This window comes from Nesoenas mayeri, assembly GCF_963082525.1.
Source record: "Nesoenas mayeri genome assembly, chromosome: 1".
Classification (NCBI taxonomy): Eukaryota; Metazoa; Chordata; class Aves; order Columbiformes; family Columbidae; genus Nesoenas; species Nesoenas mayeri.
Genome location: NC_137541.1, coordinates 118,841,027 through 118,864,294, shown reverse-complemented (window position 1 = coordinate 118,864,294; position 23,268 = coordinate 118,841,027). Strand labels below are relative to the sequence as shown.

The 23,268-nt window shown below is 42.5% G+C and overlaps 1 protein-coding gene across 1 annotated transcript; it reads left to right on the top strand.

Annotated features, from left to right (window-relative positions):
- Positions 1–925: 925 nt before the first annotated feature.
- Positions 926–23,268, top strand: UBASH3A (ubiquitin associated and SH3 domain containing A; the record flags this gene model as incomplete). The annotated part of the gene is made up of 14 exons (XM_080362290.1): positions 926–1,038; positions 4,471–4,524; positions 6,018–6,204; positions 8,486–8,684; positions 9,431–9,600; positions 10,666–10,874; positions 11,735–11,861; positions 14,338–14,446; positions 15,858–15,980; positions 16,789–16,881; positions 17,959–18,103; positions 21,533–21,639; positions 22,160–22,266; positions 23,131–23,268. The coding sequence occupies 14 exons, from the start codon at positions 926–928 to the stop codon at positions 23,266–23,268; spliced, it is 1,881 nt and encodes a 626-aa protein (XP_080218416.1).

Sequence of the window (23,268 nt, the reverse complement as noted above, 5' to 3'; positions counted from 1 at the left end):
AAATGGTTGGAGAAGCAGCCCAAACTGGCCAGGTGCCCCAAGGGAAACTTCAGCCGAGGGGCGGAAAGTGACAGCTCATTTCAGGGGACCTGGAGCTCATGTGACCCTTTCAGTCCATGGGGTGAGATGTCCTGCGTCTCCAGGTACCTTCAATGAGGACAGCCCAGGACAAAGAAAATTTTCTTCAACCATTTCACCTACTCTGCCCACACTGGAAACCCTGGGAACCAGCCAGTGCAGCTCTACAAAGGCTCCTGTGGTGGAACTGGCACCACCAGAAAGGACAGGTTTCTCCGTGCTGCCACCCTGAGCTGCTCCAAGCCCAACTGCAGGGGGCTGATGGGACATTGAGTTTGACCTCGCACAGATGGCCAGCTCATCACCTTTGGCTGAGAAGACCAAAGCAAGAGTGATGCATGATAGGGATGAGAGGATGTAAAAATTGAGCCCAAATGTAAATAATTGGCTTACGGACTGACTTCTTACATGCTGCAGTACATCCTCGCTCACCTCCTCCACACTGCAGTAGCAGCTCAGGTGGATTTCTCAGCTTTCTGAAGACAATTTTAAATGAGAGACTAAAAGATCCCATCTCAGACCCTTCAGCAAGTCTACCTTGACTGTGGTTTTTATCTTTGGACTGGTAATCTTGTTCTCATCCTGGTGGATGAGAAAAGCCCGCTGATAGCTTTTGGTTTTTTAACTACCCTAAAACAAAAATTCAGAGATGCAGATGCTACGAAAACAGGATGTCAGCTTTTGTCAGAAAAGATCACAAGAGGTTAGGGGTTTTTTTTTTGCTCTAGGTGCCTCATTCTCTTTCTCTCTGTCTCTCATTTTCTCACTCCCCCCCTCCCTCACACTCTCCTCCCACCTTCAAATTTCTGTCAGCACTCAGCACAGGGTCAGGAGAAGAGCAGAGGAGATGGCGGTGGCTGAGACTCAGCTGTACGCAAAGGTCTCCAACAAGCACAGAAGCAAAAGCACCTCCTCACTCCTCGAGTCTCTCCTTGCCAAAGGATTCCCGGCTCATATCGCGTGAGTAATGTCTTTGGCTGCCTTCACACAGTGAGAGGTATTTAAGTTAAAAGAGGTATTTCTCATAAGTTCCTGACAGTAGGCAGTTTGCTGTTTTCATCAAGAGGGCATGCTGTTCCCTGGGGGTAATGTCCCTATATAAGGGTCAGACCTGTCCTGCTTTTAATTTCTTGTAGAGCATTGTCTATTGATCATAATACAAAAGTAACCTCCTTTGTATCTATTTTTGTAAATACTGTGTGTATCTGAAGACATGCCTTTCCACGTCTTCAGATTGAGAATCTTTACAATGAGTTAAGAAGTTGATGTCCACAGTTTGCTCTTGAGATATACCCTCTATCATTTTTCCTGCTTATCACTGTTACGAGGGAGTTAAATGTGGATGTAACTTCTATTCAAAGTTTTTTCAGGCCTGGCAAAGATCTCCTGCTGGATCTTGTCACTGGAAACTGTTTTAAAAGAGTAAGCTTTCCTTAACAAGACGACACATAAATCTGTCAATTTTTCTTCCTTTCTTGAATCATGACCTTGTTCAAAATCATGTCCTACCTGGAAAATGTAATTGTAAAAAATGAGGAGCTATTCTTGGCGAACCCAATGGATGGGAAATTAACTGGTGGCAGCTAACCAAGTTAATAAAAAAGTGATGGTCACTCCTCCCCCAGAGACCCCTCTAGTTGGACAGTGAAATTCTGGGGAGGATTTTCCAACTTCTGAAGGGCGAGTATGGACATTTCATCAAAAACCAAAACAAAACGAAACAAAACTATTTCTAATGCCAAAGAATCCCTCATAAAAATGTTTTAGAAAGGAGAGCACCATGTCTCCCTTTTGACTGAAAGTTAAGCAAGTTGAAAAGCCTCCATTCATAAATGCTGTGGTGCTTTTTCAGGAACAGCTGTGTTTAGTGGGTCAACTTTAAACACTATGGGCACAGCTTACAAGGAAACCGGGAGTCCCTTGTTCCCAGTTATGCACAGTGGAATTGTAGCTGTGCAGCTGAAAACCTGGCTCATCATTTCTCTAGTAATACTATAAGTTTTGCCACCCCAAAGTAATAGCAGTTTTCAAATTTTTGTCCTCTATGTGATATTTTTCAAATTCCCTTCGAAACACTTCCTGCAGTTGCTGAGATGGCTTTGTGCTTACCAAGCCAAAATCAAGCAGCAGTGGCAGAAGTACTATGCAAACTGACATAAAATTACAAAATGCCCCAAAGCATGTCATTTTTTAAATTTATTTGCTTTTATTGACTTTAAGACCTTCAAAATTTTGATTTCATATTTATAAAATCTTTCAGCTGTCTCTGTAGTTCCGGGATTGAACCATAAATGAAAGTATTGAAAAGCTGTTCTTTTGAGATGTCCTGGCCTAAGAAAAATGAGGCTGGGTGGAAATATCTACAAAATCTTTCACAACGCAGAACCAGCATGCCAAAGCAGCATTTCCCCAAAGAACAAAAAACAAATGTGTGAAGATCAAGCCTAGCATCAGATCAATAAAATGAGCCTACTCTGGTGCTTACACAGAACTGAACTGTGTTAGCAGCTCCTGCTTTAGGGAAGAGTCAGTTTATTCTTACTGTATGACACTATTTTTAATGCACATTTTCAATAGTTTATTCCTACTGTCTATCTGAGAGAAATTTGTATGCACTGAATTTATTCTATGCATTATCTTTCAATCTTCACTGCTCATCTTGGAAGCATAGGGTGTCTAATCATAGCCAAATGTTCTCCTGACTCAGCTCTACAAACCCCACTGGAAAGCATCCTATGGCCAACATATGATGAGATAAAAGATGGAAACAAGCACAGAGAGGAGCCCAAGGGAGCAAGGACATAGTACTGAGCAGCATGACAGTCTATTCTCTCAAGTCTTGCTTGTCTTATTACATTTACAATTTTGCAGACCCTATGGTAAAGAAAAGCTGAAGTCAAGCTCCATTTGGCTTCAGGGCTGTTTGCACAGAGCTTCTCTTGGAGTGGGAGGAGCAGTGCAGCACAAAGTGCTGAAACACTTACTTTGAGCTGTAAGGAGTGGTTGACAAAGTCTGGTGTCACTGACAGAGCAGCAACAGGCACTGACACTTCAACAGGATATAGCAAGAAGGGCTGCATGGGGAGAATGACAAGAACACAGATCGTTCATGTTTGATGTGATGGAGGAGGGGGAGTCAACAGAGATGTGGAAAGAAATTGTGCAGTGTTCAGTCACAGAGGACACAGGCTAGTTTTAGACCAGCTAGCTCATCACTTTGCATTGATTTGGCTATGGCAGTTGATGGAGAAGAAAGTCAGAAGGTAAAGCTTGAGTGCAAAATCTCATGTTAACCCTCATCCATGTTGAACCTCCACTAAAGAGCCAGCCATGGTTGCCTATACATATAAGTACATTTAAAAGTTTTTAACAAGCCCACATGTAGTTTTTGCACTAGAGAGAAGACAAAAGTCTAGAAGGAAACACCAAGGATGAATCTGAGTCCTGCTGCTTAATACACTCATTGCACTGCAGGTGCATGCACAGGTGTCACAGAGGTGGATGGATGAATGGAGGATAAAAATGTGATGAGACTAAATGAACCAATGCCCTCAGGACCCAGTGGCTAGAAAGGATGGTCTCATGAGAGACGGAAAGAGATGAGCAGATGCCAAGTAATTCATCAGGTTTTCCTCCACGTCTCTATTTCCCCTTCATGTCTCTTCTGAGAAGGTTGTAGGTGTGTTACAGGGCTGGAAATTTGGTGCATGGGTGCAAATGCTACTTAACCACTGGAATCCTTCACCCAACACCTAGCATTTAGTCACAAAGACTTATCCATGTGAAGTACATAGTTGGAATTTTGAAAGCTCTAGTGAAAAGAGGAAATGCTAATCAAATCCAATCCCAGAAAACAACAGTTTCTTTAAGAGAGAAAAAGATGAGATACTGTCCCTCATCTTGCACTGAAATGATGGCTTAGGTCTCATTCTCTGCTGGCCTATGGGAGATACTCAGTCCGGATTTTCAAACACCAATATAAGTATGTTTTGTTTTGTTTATATGTAGGGGCTTGGGCCTGGTATCTTGAACCAGAACAGTATCCTATGTACGGAGCAAACCCTGCTCTTACAGTGTGTGGATGGATGGTTTCCCCAGCCCTAAGGAAATCCATATAGTCAATAGGTCTGCTAAGGAAGCATCTCCAGAACACAAAAGATGATATCCTGTGGGGAGGACAGGTTACCAGTCTTCAAGAAATTGAAGACTTACAGTGGAAAAAACTTCAAGAATGTTAATATTTATCCCAGGAATAACCTCATTGTTAAAGGTCTTTTCTGTGCTGGAAAATAGACTTGATGACCACAGCATGTCCATTCTTTACTTTCTAGGAGTTTTCTTTCTGTTATTCTGATTAATCCATTTTGATTTGGTTTGGTTTGGTTTTTGTAGGCAAAAAGCTTTGGCTGCTACTGGACAAAAGACAATAGAAGATGCTGCAAAATGGTAAGACCTGTGATTTTCAAGGAATGCTTTGGCATTAAATCTGGCTAAAAATCCTTGTTCATGTGCTGATTCTGTCACTGAATTTGAAGTTAGATGCCAAATAAAACCCCTGTATCTGAGTTCTTTTATTTATTTGTTTATTTTAGTTCATGCAGAGAAATAAATAATTGTTATTTGTAGTTATTATTGGAAACGAGGTTATTTGCAGAAGGTCCAGAGTAAATTAAAAAAAAACTGGCGAGGAAAGGAGAGTCTTGGGCAGAAGCATCTACTTTTACCACAGTTTTGTTAGTCAGTTCATGGGACTGGCTGCTCAGGGCAGACACTTCTCAGTTTTAAGCCTCCTGCTTATTTGTGGCTGTGGCTGCCAAGGTCTTCTCACTGCCTGTGCAAAGGGCTCCCGGGTTCTGAGCCAGCATTGTGGGCATGCACTGGGGTACATCTGGGAAGGCTCTAGGAGACACCCATGGGGCAAATGTCCTCACACCTCATGGTATGCACCTGTGGGCAATGGGCACAGAGCCCAAGGGGGAAGCTTGGACTCTTTATCCCAAAGAAAAGGAGGAAGGAAACAGGGGAAATATTTGTAAATCCGCAGTTGCGGTTACAAATCCGTACAGTAAAAACATGGAGTTAAATGTCAATGGCTGAAGGGCATTCTTGATCCCTAGAAAGTTTGTTCTGCTGTACGAGGACTATAGAATATTCATATGTTATTAATATGCTGATAATTGATTCTTTTGTTTTAATACACCTTCAAATTAAATCCAGTCTTTCTTTGCACTTCTGGTTTTTGTTGTTCTTGACTTTTTTAAAATTTTAATTGGTTTGATTGCTTTTTTCTTTTTTTTCTGTGTATGTGAAAAGCCATTTTAGAATGGCATGTTCTTCACCAATAGTAAGCGGTGCTACCACGGTTTCCAGCAATCACTCCCAACTCCACAGCTGCAAAGCCAAACATACAGTACATGAAGAACAAAGTGAAGGACATAATCACATGAGATACGAGCTCCTGATCATTGCTTGTACATTTTCTGATTTGTCTTGTTTGCTTTTATTAGGGCGGAATAAAAAGGCTAGCTCTTTTTGAGCATTTTTTTAAATCTTCAGTTAGTTTTCATTTTGTCATTCCTCAACATTTTCTACCCATTGCTTCTTTTTCCTCTTCCATTCTTCTATTTTCCAGTCATGGAAAAGGGGAAAAAATAACACCCCCCAAAAAAAACCCAAAATTCTTTTTGTTGTCTTTCATTTTCAGACATTGAAAGGTGCATATAAATGTAAAGTACACAAAAAATAAGCAGAAAAAATAAAACCATTCTCCATTAACACTTCAGAGAGAAAATTTCTAAGGAGCTTTTATTTTAACTTTTCACTTCTAAGAAAATAACCACCTTGTATTTCCTTTTTCTGGTCTCTATTATGGATGCCTTCAACACAGGAAACAAGAGTAAGTGGTGCACACACTCTCTGTGATATGCTCTTGATTTCAGGTTGCACTCCCACTGCAATGATCCCTCTTTGGAAGACCCAATCCCTCAGGAGTATGCTCTTTACTTATGTCCAACCGGCCGTTTGCATAACTACCTGGAAGAATTTTGGAAGGAGAGCAAGCGCCAGTGCGGGAAAAACAGAGCCCATGAGGTTTTTCCGCATGTCACTCTCTGCGATTTCTTTACGGTAAGGCACAAAAAATGTGCAAGGGTCTAATATCAACTGCTGGTGAAACTGTGCCACCTGCAATTGTCTTATCCCAGAACTTCTTCTTGGTGATCAAACTGGCATGACCTAGGTCCAGGCGTGTTTTCTTAATATTTGAGTGTTCAGCCCCTGTGTAAGCACTAGGGGCTTTCTTCCCAACATCCACTTTAGCTACCCTCCTTAGGCCTTGGCATACCTAAAAATTGGATGCTGGAGCCAGTGGGATACTTCAGGGCAGCTGAGTGACACGTGTTTAGCATTTCTCTACAGCAACATCAGTCCAGGCTGCACATGGACCTGCCAGCAGAAAGCACTGCTCCCCATATGCAGGTGTCAGCAGGCTTCAGAGACCATGCCCATTGCTGCACTGACCTAGGATGTTGAACTTCCATGGCCAGGGCAGCAGTGGCTGCCTTCAGCCAGCTCTGATGGTGACAACATTATCAAAGGATGTAGATAACTATGGTATGGTGCCTACAGGAAACTCAGGGAAATCCCTGCCTTCTCCAGAGAGCCCCAGTCAGAAGGTCACTGCTATGGTGGTGTGTCCCAGTCTTCACCCCTTCTATTGAAGCTTGGATGTTGTAAATAAGAGAGAAGCAGAACACACAGGGATGGAAGGAGCAAGGGGAGCCAGACTGGAGTACAGCAATGCAACTGATTATCTTTGTCAGTAATTTAACATGGAAGTTAGGCTCCTGAGCTGGACTCCTGGTGGGCTGTTTTCTGGTTCTAGAGATGCTGCTGTCCTCCTAGGTAGCCTTCTGAATGCTTACTAACCGTCTAGAGAACTTCCCAACTGAGCTCCTTCTCCTGCATGGGTGAATGTGCCAGTATCAGCAAAGACCATCAAGGAGTCATTGCTCTGGAAAAACTCTACGGCCACCTGAAATCCAGTTTTTGTATGTTGATGGTGCAGCACATGAACATCAGCTGCAGCTGAGATGGCACTGAAACAGGCATGAGCTAGAGCGGCTGGACAGAAATTTTGCTGTTAATCATGCTTTTGTGCTAAATCATGCCACTAAGTATAGACAGTGAAAATGAGTATTTTGTTGCAAAATATTGCATAGCACCCTGTGGCCATTAATTGCAGTTATAGAAAACAAAAATGATTAACCAATAACAAATATGCTTTTGAAAGGTGTCAGTTTTAAAGGCCTGCCCCTGGAAGAGACAATTGAATTGCAGCCCTCACCTTGTGTGTATCAGCCCCGTTTCAGGTAGCATATTTCTAGGGATAAATGCATCATTCAGTGCTGTTCTCTGCTCCTTGGCTGACCTGGCTACCTCACAGGCAGAAAGCAAGACACACCGACCTGGCTCTCACCTCCTCCTCCCCACCCAGCCCTCTCCTGTTTCCTGACCCCCCACGTCTTTCACAGCTCTCAAACTCATCAGGCCCAGAGGAGCCCACTGCAGGGCAGTCGTGGTGCAGGATCCCACATCCCCATCCCCCCTCAGCCCAGTCTGCCCAGGGTCTCTTTGGTGTGTCACTCCTCCCTGTGGCCTGAGACATGCTCCAGAGAGAAAGATGGTCTAAGCAGGAGGAGCTCTTTTCTCTCTTCTGCTCTTCCCCTTCAGCAGGTTGACCCAGTGTAAGGGCTAAACAGAGCAGAGGAGAACAAAGCAGCACAGAAATGGAGCATCATTTGTGTTCCTGTCTTTGGCTAGATGGCACAAATTCTGTCTTTGTCTCTTCACTTCTTAAATTGCTTATTTGCCTTTTTTTTTTTCTTTTTTTTTTCTGGCAGCATGGCTCTGTACAATCCCTTAATTTGCCGTGGTTAGAGCATCAAGGATCATAATGACAAAGATGTCTTGTGAATTTTGCTAGGTATGTTGCTCAGCATCTGAGATCTTGAAGTTTTGGCAGAAGCCATTTCAACTAAGGACTGTAGGATAACAATAACAAAATTCTTGCTTGAATTGAAGAAGGAAACCATGATCCCTGCCTCATTTCACACAGGTTCTACTCACCTGTCACATGGCAAAATCTTTTGGATCTTTCATATGCAGGCTAGATACACCTCCTGGTAGAAGGCTCCATCTCCTGTTATAGCACCAGGATACTGAGCTGATCAAACTGCCCAATATTACTGTTTTTAATGCCAGGAGTTTCAGGGAGGTTCGTAGGTGTGTTTTCTTTCTCAGGAAGTCTAATGTCCACAGTGTTTTCTGGTACTCCTGTATAATACAGGATACAATACTAGCTGTTGAGCCAGTGGGTAAAGCCTGCTCCTCCTCTATTTTCTTTCAGTGTGAAGACCAGAAAGTGGAAATATTGTATGATACCTTAAAGCGAGTCGGTGACAGCTTTTCAAAGTGCTTTCCTCCATCCATTTCTCTATCACTACATTCATCCAGCAGCTACCTGGGCTTCTTCATTGGTGACAGCCATGCAAATATCCTCAAAGAGTTTGCTCTGGCATTCTCATCAGAGGCTTCGGCCCTGGCAGGTAGGACCAACACCAGAAGAAAGATGGGTGGGTCATAGCATAAATGTTTAGGCATGATACTGAAAACTTCTCCTGTGTCTCCAGGGAAGCTTAGTTGATGTTTTACTGTCAGCAAGCACCCTTTCCTCCTTCAGATTTGAAAACAGCATGGCTAGGGGAGCATATTTTAGACTTTGAAGACACAGTGCTTTTGTCTAGAAGCTGAAATGGTTGTCTGTGTAACTTCATATGCCATTGATTGGGATATCCAAGATCGGCAGGGATATAATACTCCCTGTTCCCAGACCTCCATCCCCATGGTGCTGTGGCCCAGACTGATGGTCCAGCTGCATCCCTGAGCAATAGGTCTTAATCCCCACTCCAGTGACATCCAAGGGATGCTGTATCCCTTGGATGCTGTATCTCCACTGTATCACCAATGGAGACTGAAGGGACACAGCCCCAGCATAGCTTCAGCTGGGAGAAATTAGATGAATACGTCTCAGTCTGGGAGAGGAATTGAAACCTTGTTCATTTTTTTTTCTGCCAGCTGAAGCCAGAGAGCAAATCCAGTCCAGATTTGTGCATTATTTTGGCATGAGTAAAACCGTGACATTCTGTGAAACCATTTTTCAGCAAAACTATGACCTACTCTACTAATAATTACTATATTTCCTGCATCATGCAACGCATGTAGCATAGCATAAGACAAGAACAGCTTTAAATTATCTTTGTTTCTATGTTGTGAATGATTGTTTCATTCCTAGATTGCCATGTGAAACCCTGCCTAAAACAGCTCCATCTTACCTTGGCTCACAAGTTTTATCCTCACCATCAGAAGACTTTGGAACAATTGGCCAAATGCATTAACCCAGGGGAGGCCTGCCAGTGGGTAGCTGCTCTCTACTCACGGGACATGCGTTTTGTGCATTACCAGGTACTGTCATCAGATATATTTAATTTCCTGAGTCCACTGTCAGACTCTTTGCTACAGTCATCTTGCCTTTTTTTTTTTTTTATGAAGAAAATCAGTGCATGCACAATACAGTATTTCAAAAAGCATGGCTCTTTCAAGTATCTCTTCGGGTTCAAAAACTGTACTCGAATCAGTACAAGATACTTTTATGGTAGGCTGCTTGACCTGTGTGTCAGCAAGCTCTAATTCCAAACTCCAGCAGAAAAAAATAATCTTACCATGATAGGAGAAAATAAAAGAGACAGAAAATTAAGATCCTTGAATATTTACTAGAATTCGTCAGATCACAGCTTTGCAGTAATATTCCATTTAGCAAGATTAGTTTTCTTGATTGTTCCAGCCATGAGGAAAAATCCACAGATTAAAATATCAGTGAGCAGAGCACAGTTCTCTCTGATGCTTATCTACTTAACAGACTCTTAGTAACCAGTCAACATTTTTCCAGTTCTTATTTCCAAAAATGAATTATGGAATGATCCAGATTTTTTAGTCAGATTAGTATATCGCTTTGCCACAAGCCTCATGTTGGATTTTGGTCATACTCAGGACAGCCGCAAGTAATCACCAAAACAGCTGATAATGCTTTTGCCATGTTTGCTTTCAAACAAGTCTGTACTAGTTACAGAAGAAAAAGTATTTTCATGAAAAGCAAGTGCCTATTTTTATACATAATGCAAATGCAGTAATGTCTTCCTTTTTCTCTGCTGAAGCGCCATTAAAGAGCAGGATGCAGAGTGGAAAACAGTACGAGTCACAGTGTCCAGTAGAAAGCTGAACAAGCATAGAATCATAAAATCATCGAATCATCAAATCATAGAATAGTTTGGCTTGGAAGGCACCTTCAAAGGCCATCTAGTCCAACCCCTCTGCCGTGAGCAGGGACATCTTCAACTAGATCAGGTTGTCCAGAGCCCCATCCAGCCTGGCCTTGGATGTCTTCAGGGATGGGAAATCACATAAACCACTGCAGTATGTGCAGCAGTGGGCTCTGGGCAGCAGTCTGACCCCACTGCCTGTGTCCCCCAGACACTGAGGGCCCTCTTCCAGTACAAGCCCCAGAACATCGACGAACTCATGATCAACACCGGAGACTTCATCTACGTTGACCCGACGCAGCAGTCTGACGTGAGCGAAGGCTGGGTGATAGGGACCTCGCATCGGACCGGCTGCAGGGGTTTCCTTCCTGAAAACTACACTGAGAGGGCCAGCGAGTCAGACACGTGGGTTAGACACAGGTAGGCTGGGGTTTCATGAGTGTTGCTTTATGGCATCCGCTTTTCCTGCTGGGGAGCTGTGTCAGCGTTCCTCCTCACCATAAGCTGTGGGCTGACAGACGGGAGCTGGAGGTGGCGTGGGCAGAGGAGAAAGGGGCCTCAAGGGTCTGGGTTGGCTGCTGAGATTCCTGGAAGAAAACACATAGTACACACACTCATAGACACCCAGAGTTCATTAGTTCATCTGCTGAAGGGATGACCGCTGTTTGCTCTTGAACAACCTGAACAGCCTAATGAATTTTAAAAGACCACATTCTGCCCGGCAGGACGAGCCTTCAACCTGGCTCACTGCTTGCTTCTTTTTTTTTTTCTCTTAAGTGCTAGCAAAGCTAACTCAAAACCACACAAAGGTTACTGCACCACCTTGAGCCCACCCTTTTCTTGTTGATTTACCCTGTATCAGCAGGCATCTCCCTGGCTTCCTGCACTTTGCTCTGCAGCTGCTAGCGTGCCTGATGCTACTTGTAGATTAGAGCTGCTTTTTCTAAGCAGGGAGTTGTAGGTGCACTTCTTGCTGAGTCCTCAGAGACAGAGAGGAGGCAACCAGGTAGTATTTCCTGTTTGAAGAACACACTTTAGCAGGGCTACACCCAGTATATGCAATCAGTTTGTATTATTAACATTTTAGCCTCATTTTTACTGGGAAGATTCTAAATCAAAGCCAAAGTGAAGTGTATTGCTAGTGTGCAAAAAATATTGAATGGAACATTAATCCTGACTTATATGCGTCTGCAGACAAAAACATGACTTAAAATTCCCTTCTATTTGCATGTGCACACATATGTTTGTGTGTATGCATGTTGCTTCTACTTTTTCTACAGGGAATATGTTTTTGTAACAGCTTCGAGATTCTTCACCCAAACTGAAAATGAACCTAATGTAAAGCTGAATGGAGAAGTCCATAACCCTAGTACCTCAAGGAACGTAAGCAATGTACTTTCTGTTCAAGTAATTGTTTTTTTTTTTTCAATATTTCTTATCTTTGTTACGTGTTTTTACAGGTGTTGTACTATTAATTAAAAGTATTTAGTAAATTTAATAGTATCTTCCTTTCCCCCTCACATTTTCATGTTATGTTGGAATGCACATAGAATCACAGAATCAAAGAATGAGAAGGATTGAAAGGAACCTTGAAGGATCATCTAGTCCAACCCTTCAAGATATATATATGCACACACATACTCATACACTCATACTATATAGTATAATGTCTCATAAATATAATATAATGTATTTGATGTGTATTACTCTTTCCTTCTTTCATAAAACTTTTTGTTCCTGTCATAATAAAACAACATACAAGTTCTTTGCTCAGGTTTCTCTGTGCACAGGCTTACTGGGCAAGCCGTTCAAAGGTATGGCAACAAGTCTGACAAGCGAAATGCAGGAACACTTCTGCTGACTTTTATTTAGGTTCATAGCAGAGTAACCAGCAGAATTAGATTCATTGTTATTTTATGTTCAGGTTCTATGAATGTCACCTTGGTGGTTTATATGGTCCCAGATCTTAGGACACTTAAATATTTCATCTTCTTTTGTATTTTTAGATATGTAGCCAATACAAATAACTGCATAGAACTGCAGCAAGAGAACACATAGCTGTAAAGGTTGGCAGCACTGGCGGGATTACATTTATTTTTGTCTCAGTTTCAAAATCAACATGTATAATTTTTTTCTCAGGTTTTCCACTGGCCTCTTGTTAGGAAGAACAAAACAAATAAAGACTCTGTTTTTTTTTAACTGCAGCACATTTGCACTTGCACTGCCATATTGGCTCTGTCAGGGATGCCAAGATGGTCCTTTCTGGCACACTGACATGCTGCAGAAATCCCTTTGGGTTTGCTGGCCCCATGGCCTTTCTTCTCATTGTGCTGGGGGATAACCCCAGGTTCATTTGTGTTAGCATTAGATAAACTAGAGGACACCCTGAGGGAACTTCCATCCTGGGCCCTCCGAGGATGCTGTTTATACTACTGTAAGACAGAAGTTTCTGCATGAGTCACACGTCCTTCCACCAGCTCTTGGTTGCTCTTGGCCTCTCTTATCTAACTCAGATCTGTGGCAGAGTCACCACGTGGCACAAGGAACATGTTTTACAGATGTGCACGTCTCCAGTCTAAGAGTTTCCCCAGCCTCTGTGTTGCTTTGAAGCAGAAAAGCAAGACCACAAAACCTTAGTTTTAAACCCCGATCTTGTGGTAGTTGATTCGTGTTTCATGGCAGAAATGCAACAGTGTTTAGAAGAATACATGACTATAAATCTCATGCCACTTCTTAAGAATTTCCTTCTCTGCTGCTGCAGATACACATCGCTAACCTCAGTGCTGCAGCAGTAATGCTGTGATGAGTTACTGTTGAAAAAATTTTAAAGCCTTTGACCTGTTCCTCTCTATCTTCTCATCTGTATTTAATGTGCATTGTATGCTAACCTCAAACTGCTTAGAATACATTTGTAATTCCACGCAGTCAGAGTAAAAAAGTGGCCTCAGAACAGATCTGCATTCACTGTTGATTTGGCCACAGAGTTATAAAAAGTGTAAAAGCAGTGTTTTCATCAGGAAATGTAGAACAATCTTGGTGCAAGTCCTGGTGTAGAAAGGAGCACTGCCACTTGAATCTTAGCTAGTTTCAGTCTTTTGTTTATACCAACCATATGATGTACATTAAATTATAATTTCTTCCCACGCTGAAATTAAAAGATCTGTTATCAGCACTACCTTTCACTAGTGTAAAAACAGAGTTAAAACTTGATCTGTGGCCCATGAAGGCCAGGGATCTCTTTGCCTTCAGTGCAGAGCCAGTCAGGCTTACTATAGTCTTAAAAACAGGCATCTATTATAGCAGCTTCTCTCTCTCCTTCTCTGTGCTTCCTTCATCAGGCAGCATCCAGGAATCCAGACTTTTCATGCAGGTCATCATAGAATCATAGAACAGTTTGGGTTGGAAGGGACCTTCAAAGCTCATCTGGTCCAACCCCCCTGCCATGAGCAGGGGCATCTTCAACTAGATCAGGTTGCTCAGAGCCCCGTCCAGCCTGGCCTGGAATGTCTCCAGGGATGGGGCATCTACCACCTCTCTGGGCAACCTGGGCCAGTGTTTCACCACCCTCATTGTAAAGAATTTCTTCCTCATGTCTGGTCTGAATCTCCCCTCCTTTAGTTTAAAACCATTACGCCTTGTCTTGTAGTAACAGTCTCTGCTAAAATGTCTGTCCCCATCTTTCTTACAGGCCCCATTTAAGTACTGAAAGGCTACAATAAGGTCTCCCTGGATCCTTCTCTTCTCCATATATATAATATTATATTATATATATTATTATATATATTATATTATTATATATATTATATTATTATATATATTATTTTATATATATTATTATATTATATATAATATAATATTGTATCAAAAATCCCTTTTTACACAGCTGTCTCAGAATGCCACCCTGCGAAGAGGAGTGCTGGTGATGCGCCACGGGGAAAGAGTTGATCAGGTCTTTGGCAAATCTTGGCTTCAACAGTGCTTGACTCCAGATGGTAAGATAATTGAAGGATCTTAGCAAATCAGAACCAAAACCAACTAACCCTAGCAATGGGTACAAGAGATTCAGTCTCCTACATCTAAATGTAAACACTGTCACAAAAGAGTGAGTAACATTGCAAGTCAGGTACAATACTGCTTTGACGTGAACATATTTCATAATGTCCAAAAGTGCTTCATGTTTATGTTGGATAACCTCTGCAGAACAAGCAAAGCCCTTGTGATACTGACAGATATGTGTCTTACTGACAGATGTACAAAACATAAGATCTCTTCCACTCATTACGCAAGCTGGTGGTTGACAGACTCCTGCGCCTTTCCATGGTTGAGTCAGAGTTGTGGTCAGTTGATCAGAGTCACAGTACATCAGTAGTCAAACCTGGGGAAGAAGAGCAAGAGCAAACCACGGCGGAAATGAGATGTCAGCACTGACTTAAATTAAAAGATTAATTTATTGGCCCTCTCTCTCAAAATAAGTATGTTTTGAGGTGAAGAAGGCTGACCTAGCATAGGGAAATATGTGCCAGGATGAAGGAAAGGGACAAGCAGGTGTGAGATCAGAAGGAAGAGCTTTATGCTGAAAGTCTCTTTTGCTATACTGGAGATCTACTGTATCAAGTGTGCCAAATTCACACTACATAATGAGGGTGATACCTTCTGGCTGCATACTCAATTAATTGGTTTCATTTCTCTTTTGTGGAAATGTTGGGGTTTGTCATTTTGTCAATGGTAAAAGAATATCAATACGGAGTGGATTTTTGTTTTATTTGATTGTTGCAAAGCCAAATTCTCACAATTTCCTGTCCCCTCTCTGTTCCACCCTATTTGCTCCTTCAGAGCTTGCAGAACAGGAGGTATTTTGTTAGGACAGGTAATTTCCCAAGCCAGTGTTACAACCTTAAAATGTGATCTCTTTAAGGTAATAGCAGGCACAGGGGTTTTTTTTCATCAGTGAGACTCTGACAGTGTCTGTACTGCTACTACAATAACCCTCTAGGCACCAGAGTCAGGCACTGCCCTATGATCCCCCAAACTGCTCAGTTATTAGCTGTGTCCTTGGTGTGGTCTCGGCTGATGGCAGCTCCCTGTAACCCACACCGTTTCCAGGCAAGGTTTGAGGAAGGCACAGACCATAGTCCATCCCCAGTGGACAGACGGCATGGGTATTTGAGGTAGAGGGAAGAGACAGTAGCTCCTTGGGCAGATGCTCCATTTCATTGTGTGTCCTCATGGCCAGAGAACAGGCCTTGACCGGTTTCGTTTCCAATCAAGATGCCACTCTGAGCTGAGTTTTCAGAACTAGCCATCCAGCCATTCAGAAGAAATGAAGCCATTATAACAAAATGCCACCTGTCAGACAGCTGCTGTCTCCCTTGTATTGTGACAAAATGTCACACCTCATTTCAGGAAAATACTACAGAGCAGATCTGAACTTCCCTTCCACCCTGCCAAAGCGGAAAGACAGCATGAAGCATTTTGAATATGATCCTCCTTTATCGTGCTGTGGTATTTTCCAGTCAAGGCTTATAGGTAAGCTGGATAATTTCCTACTGCAAATGTAAGGGCTTGAGAAGCAGGCTTTCATCATCCGCAAAATGTTGCTCATATTGGCTTTGCGGTAGAAAAACTACCTAGCAGCACTCGTTGTGGTAACCCTTTTCTACAGGCAACCTCTACAAGGTCTTGTTAAATAGTAAAATAGAGAGCAAGACAGGTTGCTCATCTTTGAGACCCATTCTGCCAGTTTCTGGCAAAGAAAGCTAAAAGACAGAAGCTGCAACACTACTTGTGCCCTGCTGCTGCCTGCAAGGAACTAATGTCTCGCACAATTGTCATGGAGTGGGCAGTGAGGAGCGAACAGCCTGGCCAGAGGAACAAGCTTTGTGCTCAGCAAAGTGTGGTCACCTCATCACAGGTGCCTGACAACTGGGTGGTGCAGGTTAGTCTGAGTCATTTCACTCACCAGACGAAGTTGTTTCTGCTCCCTGCACAAGTGTGCCTGACTGTGACAATGCAAGTCTGATGTAAATGCTTGTCTGTGATGATTCAGATACATGGAGACAGACAAATGCCTAACTGCTGCTTGCAGATTTGGAATGAATCTTCCATAATTATCTTATTGACACCCATTTTAAACTTGCTTTTGCCACCAGAATGAGCATTTTAGTGAGCTCATTCAGCCAATAGTAGGAAAAAATGAATAGAAAGGGACTGTCAATGTATCCCATGTCAATGAAACTGAAAAGCTCTAAGCTGTTTTTTGCAGAAAGTATTTTGTAGTACTTTCTTGTCTGTCATGATCTGTTAAAGAAAAACTCACTTGGCTGTTCCCATCCAGGGGAAGCTCTGCTGGACCAGGAAGTGACCGTCAGCTACGTGTACTCATCACCTGCCCTCCGCTGCATACAGACAGCTCAACACATACTGCAGGGTAAAGTATCAAGAACAGACAGGTGTTTTGACACAGTGAAAATGTCTTTCTTAAACTTCTGTGAAGTCTCTGGGATGAGTAATTAAGAAGATGTATGATTTTGAGGTTATTTATTGTTGTAATTAAGTAAGGAAGACAAGGTGTTTTTGTCTAGTTAGTAATATAGGCAGTAATAAACCTGCTGCCATGTGTATGGTCTGGAGAGTACTGTCCCGTTAACTCTAGTCCTCACTAGTTAAAATGGAATCTAATGTTACATGAAACAGAGGTGTTTCACATCAGGTTGAATTCAACATTAGTAGCTGCTCACCAACTCAACACTGCCACCTCTTCCAGAAGATATTCTAAGCCAAAACCCAAATGCTTCTGGTGCTCTGAAGGATATGTATGTGAATCAGGGAAGACAGGTTTCCCCTGAAAGCATTTGCCTTTGGAAGCCAAACTGTTTTAGTTCCTTCATATTGCAGAACCTCTTTCCTTATCCTTCTCCCCCTCCCTCTCCCTTTTTTCGTTTTCCCTGTCCAGTCCCCTTCGACAGGTCTGTCAGGGATCCATAGCTCATTACCATGTTTACATCAAAATGACAATCTGGGTGCATTTCTTCTGGGAACTAGTACCACCAAGCAACCTCTCAAGAATAATCAACAAAATAATGTGTTTTCATGGAACAATTCAATTTGTAACACTCTATGACAATTATTACCTCACCAAAGACCACTGAGCAAAATGTTGTGTAAAAATTGTTAAAAAAACTCCTGTCTAAAGTTTATTCTGATTGCAATGTTACTGAGGTCTTTTCTTCTGTTCTATCCTGTACCTTGCAGATCATCACAAGTGAGCTCCAGAAATAATAATAATAACAACAACAATATTAATATAAGAATTCATAGTGCCTTAACATTACTTAGACATGAATATAATGTTGGCTTCATTTAACCAGCACACTCCTCTTTTGTTTGACAATAAGTAATTATTTTTCATTAATGAAAATATTACAGCAAACAAGGTAGAATGTACAGCATGAATGTAACACTTCAAGTGTACCCTTGTCTTCTTAAATATTTATTGTTCTTGCAGGGCTCAAATTAGATCAAAAAGTCAAAATCAGGGTGGAACCAGGATTGTTTGAATGGACTAAGTGGGAAGCAAGCAGAGTAATTCCAAACTTCATGACTGTGACAGAACTGGCAGAGGCCTCTTACAAAATAGACATAAGTTACAGGTAATTGCTCCACATTTAGCTGTTAAATTTGTATTTTTTTTTACCTGAGGCATTTCTTCATATTTTTATTTGTCATAAACCATTATGAACACGGCAAAAAATAGGTGATTCTGATCAAATTCAAGTCTGCATGATCTGTTCCTAAAATATGATATGCTATTAGCTGCCTTGTGCCAATACAACTTCACTGCTCTGGCACAGAGACACATACATAAGCTTGGGAACATGCACACATGTCACACAGGGGTGCACATGTACAAACATCTGACACTCGTGGATAGAACCAGCCCTGCTTTGGTGTTGCCATCAGATCCACCACCTCAGGCCCATGGCTCGTCATGAGCTGCATATATATACCTGCATTATAGGCATTAGTGTCAGGTACCAGGAGTTTCGTTTTTACCTTTGGCTCATGCAAAGCACACTTTAGAAATGTGAAGAGTAACCTAATGGGTAAATAAGATGCTGCTTTTCAGCAATGAAGAAATGTGACTTTAGAAAAGGCTAGTAAGCCCTTCGTTTAGAGTCTGCAGGGCAGCAGCAAGAGGTCTGCCCTGCTGCAGAGGATGAGCCCAGGCTGGGAGGTGGCAGGGAGCACAGCTCCACGCCTGAAACATCACTGGTTTGTGTCACTGGAGCAACAGCTACAAGAGGAAGGGAAAGTGGGGGTCACCCTGTGCAGCCCAGGGCAGAGCCACGCAGGGTCTGGGGAGAGAGAGGCGAGGCAAACACCAGCCAGCTGTCCTTTGGTTTGGGGTGGAGGCACGGTAGCAGCGTTTCACTATAATGGATGTTTGTGCCAAATTCAGTCAGGGAAGGGAATGGTTTTAAGTTGCTCAAAGATTACTACGATGCTCAGCAAGGACTTTTGGGGACCATTACAACTTCATGGTGGTGGGGAGTGATGCCTTTTCTGAGTGCTAGAAAACCACAGCAGGGCAGGAAATGATAAGCCTCCAGTTCAGTCTAGCTCCTCATCTTGCTCACAAGCCAGGCTGCTCTGTGTTGGCAGTGCACAGCCAGATCCAGGAAATTACTCAGCTAATAAAAGTGAGTGTCTCGGGGGTTTCCCACATAAACAAGAAAGGGGGAAAGGAAATTTCTCATGTATTAATGCAGTTCTTACAGCCAAGAAACTGTCATCATTTGAAATTGCATGAAGTAATAGGATCCTTCATTTTCTTGGGTCATTGTGATTTCTGGTGTGTTTTACCACCAACCAACTATTTTCTATAGTACTTTTTAATAAAAAAATCACTTCCCTCAAACTTCCACAAAGAAAAGGGTGCAAATGCAGAGCAGTGGGAAATTCAGAGGGGAAGCTCTGAAGCAGTGCAAACTACAGAGATCAGACCCCTCACGGCTCACTCAGGTCCAGGGAAAAATAGGAAGGATGAGCTATGAACTTGCACATATGATGCCAGTTTCTTCCCATCACATGCAGGGTTCAAAACCCTCAGGTCTCAGGGACCGACTTTACTGCATTCTACCACTGCAAATGACAGCCTTCAACCAGGTTAAATCCCTGATCATTCCCTATCAGCAGTGGACCTAACCCAAATTCTCCTGTTTCCAGTGCCACTAAAAGGCAATGTGAGTGGTGCTGAAACATTCGCTGCCCATGTGTTGTGTGCTCAGAAATCACCTTGATGTTTGCAGACGTCTGAGTTGGGTGCTTAGACTGTGATGCTTACCTAGGAGCCTTCTTGTGGGTGGAAAGAAGGAGTCCCCCAAGACAGTGATTTTCCATCTTAGATAGCCATGCCAAACACTTAAGATTGCATGAAGGGGCTTACTTGTCCCCATTGATCTGTCCAGATACTTGAGTTGTAGGTAGCTAAGGTTGGTTGAGATTAACATTGCCTCTCTCTCCCCTCATGCTGTCAGAGGAGCAGAGGGGTGGTAGACACTCCCTGTCTCAAAGCAAGATAAACTCTGCCTTTGCCATTCCAGTTGTTAAAGACTGCCAATCACAGTGTAAGCCACTTATTACTTTCTTATTCATCCTTTGCATGGAGGACAGACCCTTCCTTTCCTCTTCACGACAGCCTTTTGCCGACTATCATTATGTCCCTCTTCAGCCTCTTCCTCCAAGCTGTACTGTTCCTATCTTCTCTTGTAGGCTGTGCTTTCTGGATCCCTGTTCACTGCTCCCCTCTGGATTTTCTCCTGTTGGTCCTCATCTTGCACTGTAGCACTCACAGATGGACACAGCACTCCCACCCAGACCTTAGCCTGGGCTGAGCACCCCTGTTGCTATTTAGTCTGGAAACCACTCAGGCCAGTGCTGGGGATGCTCAGTTCTACTGCACAATGACTGGTTAATAACAGGGTTAATACTGAAGGGACTGAGGCATCAGCAGGACAGCACATTTAAAAAAAAATGCAGCTCTGCCAAAAGGCAGACCAGTTTTGAGTACTTCAATCTGGACTTCTCCGATCTGGCCAGGATTAAAATTAGCTACAATTAACAAACCATCATGAGTTTTTCACATGGTTTTACCACCTCTTTTCTACTGTGTTTTATGCTGAATCAACGTATCGAGGACTCACCTGCAAAAGTACACTGTGACACCATACCTTACTACAATATATTCATCAAATCTTTCTCCTGCCTATTCACTGAATAAGGACACAATCAAATTAGGGTGAGGGCGGAAGCTGTTTGTAGGAAAAAAAATAGCACGCTGCATTGTGTCCCAACATATGGCTAGCAATATTTGCCAGCCATAGCAGTCAATGCCTCCCCTTCCAGAGAAGACAGGTTAAGAGGATTACATGAAAAGAATAGACAAACACAGAAGAAAAACTGAGACACTTAGGAGCAGTACATCATGATTAATGTCCTTGGAAACACTTTTTTTTAGCTCTGGGAGTGCAAGTCTTTACTACCCATTCGGTCAGCTAATGCAGATATGCCTCACTTGTTGTTGATTTTTGTTTTGTTTTGCTTTGTTTATTAAGTAGACAACCACTGAGGTGCGTGATTTTGAAAGCATTCACACCATCAGTGTCTCACTTTGATTTGGACTCAGTCAGGATTGCTAGAACTGGGCTGCTCTGCAAGTCTGCACTCCACACCCGGGCAGTGATCCTTGCCAAGAGAAGTGCTCAAAGCACAATATTTTCTTAGACATTAATCCTACTTTAAGTAATCTCCACTGTAAAAAACAAGTTTTATTAAAGTATGGGTTTCCCTGCATCTAGTGCTTTATGAGCTATGAGATTTAACCATAAGATTTAATAGAAATTACTGTGGGGGAAGCTAATGCTCCATGCAAGCTGAGGTAACAATATGACAGCCAAGTCAGTAGGTAAACCTATATATCCTTTTAACCTAGTGCCTCTTCTCTGTTGTAGTCATTCAATACTGCTAACAGTGCCCCCATAATCATCTAGATTAACATATATCTGTGATTTTATTGTCAGGGGTAACTTCCCACTCTCTTCTTTGGTGCCATCAGAAAGTTATGAAGAATATGTAAGCAGAAGCTCTGCGGTTATAAAACAGATCATCACTGCCTGCCCCAGCAAAGGTAAAGGTTTCAGATCTTTGTATGTTCCATCAGACACTTTCAGTAACAGGAACAGGCAGAGATTTTCCAACAGAAGCACATTTAACATGAGTTGTTGGTGTTATACAGAGCTTAAGGTAGTCTCTTAGTCCTTGTCCTGGCCTACACTAAATCAAAATACTTGCAATTAATCGAACAGAAATGAAAAAGCAAAATTAAAAATAAATTTAAAATTCAGTAGAGTACTAAATTGCACGAATATACTCTTTGCTTGATCTTTCTACGTTGGGAAGTAGCTCAGCATAAGATAATATATGTTTCTGGAAAGCTTTTTTTTTCCTCTTCTCCTAGCAAATGCTTTCTATTGCTAGCTGGCATGCCTACAACACACCAGGCTTTTTCTGATCATCACAATACACCCTGCCACATTATCAAAGAGGTCTGCCAAGATCAACAACCCTAAAAGAGCCTCATGCTGATAGGTAACTTGACAGTACTGCAGCTTCCTAACTACTTTTCTTTGCTTTCTCTGGTCTGCCAGGAGTCATCCTCATTGTGGGCCATGGCTCTTCCTTGGCATCTTGCACCCAACCTCTGATAGGGCTCCCTGCCAGAGACAGCAGCGACTTTGCCCAGGTGGTACGAAAGGTGAGAAGTTTTTTCAGCAGGAAGCTTTCTTTTTGCTTTATTGTACTTTTAATTAAGAGCCTGCTTAAACAGCAAGACATGTATATAATGCATGTCAATACCAATGGCATTAGGTTTTTCATTATAAAGGGAATCTAATCTAGTTTTAGCAAGGTCAAGAGAAGGGATTTTCTCCTGGTGAATATGACTAGCAGCTAAGTCCTTGGAGAACTTCATGCAGCTCCCCTGGAAGGTCAATGCCAGACAACACCTAAAGGCAAGGGGCACAGTTGGAAACCTCTCCACCTGGAGCTAGCCTCCTCCCTTTAGCAACAGTGCTAAGAGTCTTCCCTCTCCTCCCCATGGTGTTGGGAGCATAACCTGCAGCTACATTCATTTTGTCACTCTTTAAAAAGCTGTGTGGTTTTCCAGTCACTGTAAGTTCACAACTTTGGTGCTCAGCTACAGAATGAAGTGGAGAAGGTGTTCTTGTCAGCTTCACAAGTGGGGCCTGTACTTGAGATACAGTTGCCAAGGATTTTTTTTTTATTTGTGTATTATCACCAGTGGGAAAATTCTTCACCCCAGCTTTCCTTACCATCAGCCTTGATATGGCAAACTAGAGAATTCAGTCTTTAGACATATTTTTACTACCACTGTCAGTGCATAAGGAGTGAAAACATTTTGATCATCAGATCCAAGTATGACTGTGGGGTCATGACACAAGCTAAGCTATTGCCCCACAGGCCTCCAGTGTGGTTTTAGTTCATTTCAGAAGTGGCAGATTTTCCCAGCCTCTGTTCCCAGAACAGTCTACTCTCTTCTGCCTCCTTCACATCAAAGCAATGACCCAGCTAGTAACTCTGTTGGTAAATTCTTTCCTAGATCCCTTCGCTGGGCATGTGTTTCTGCGAAGAGATCAAAGAAGAGAACAAATGGCAGATGGTCAACCCACCAGTGAAGACGTTAACTCATGGAGCAAATGCAGCGTTTAACTGGAGAAATGGTATCATGGAAGATTAG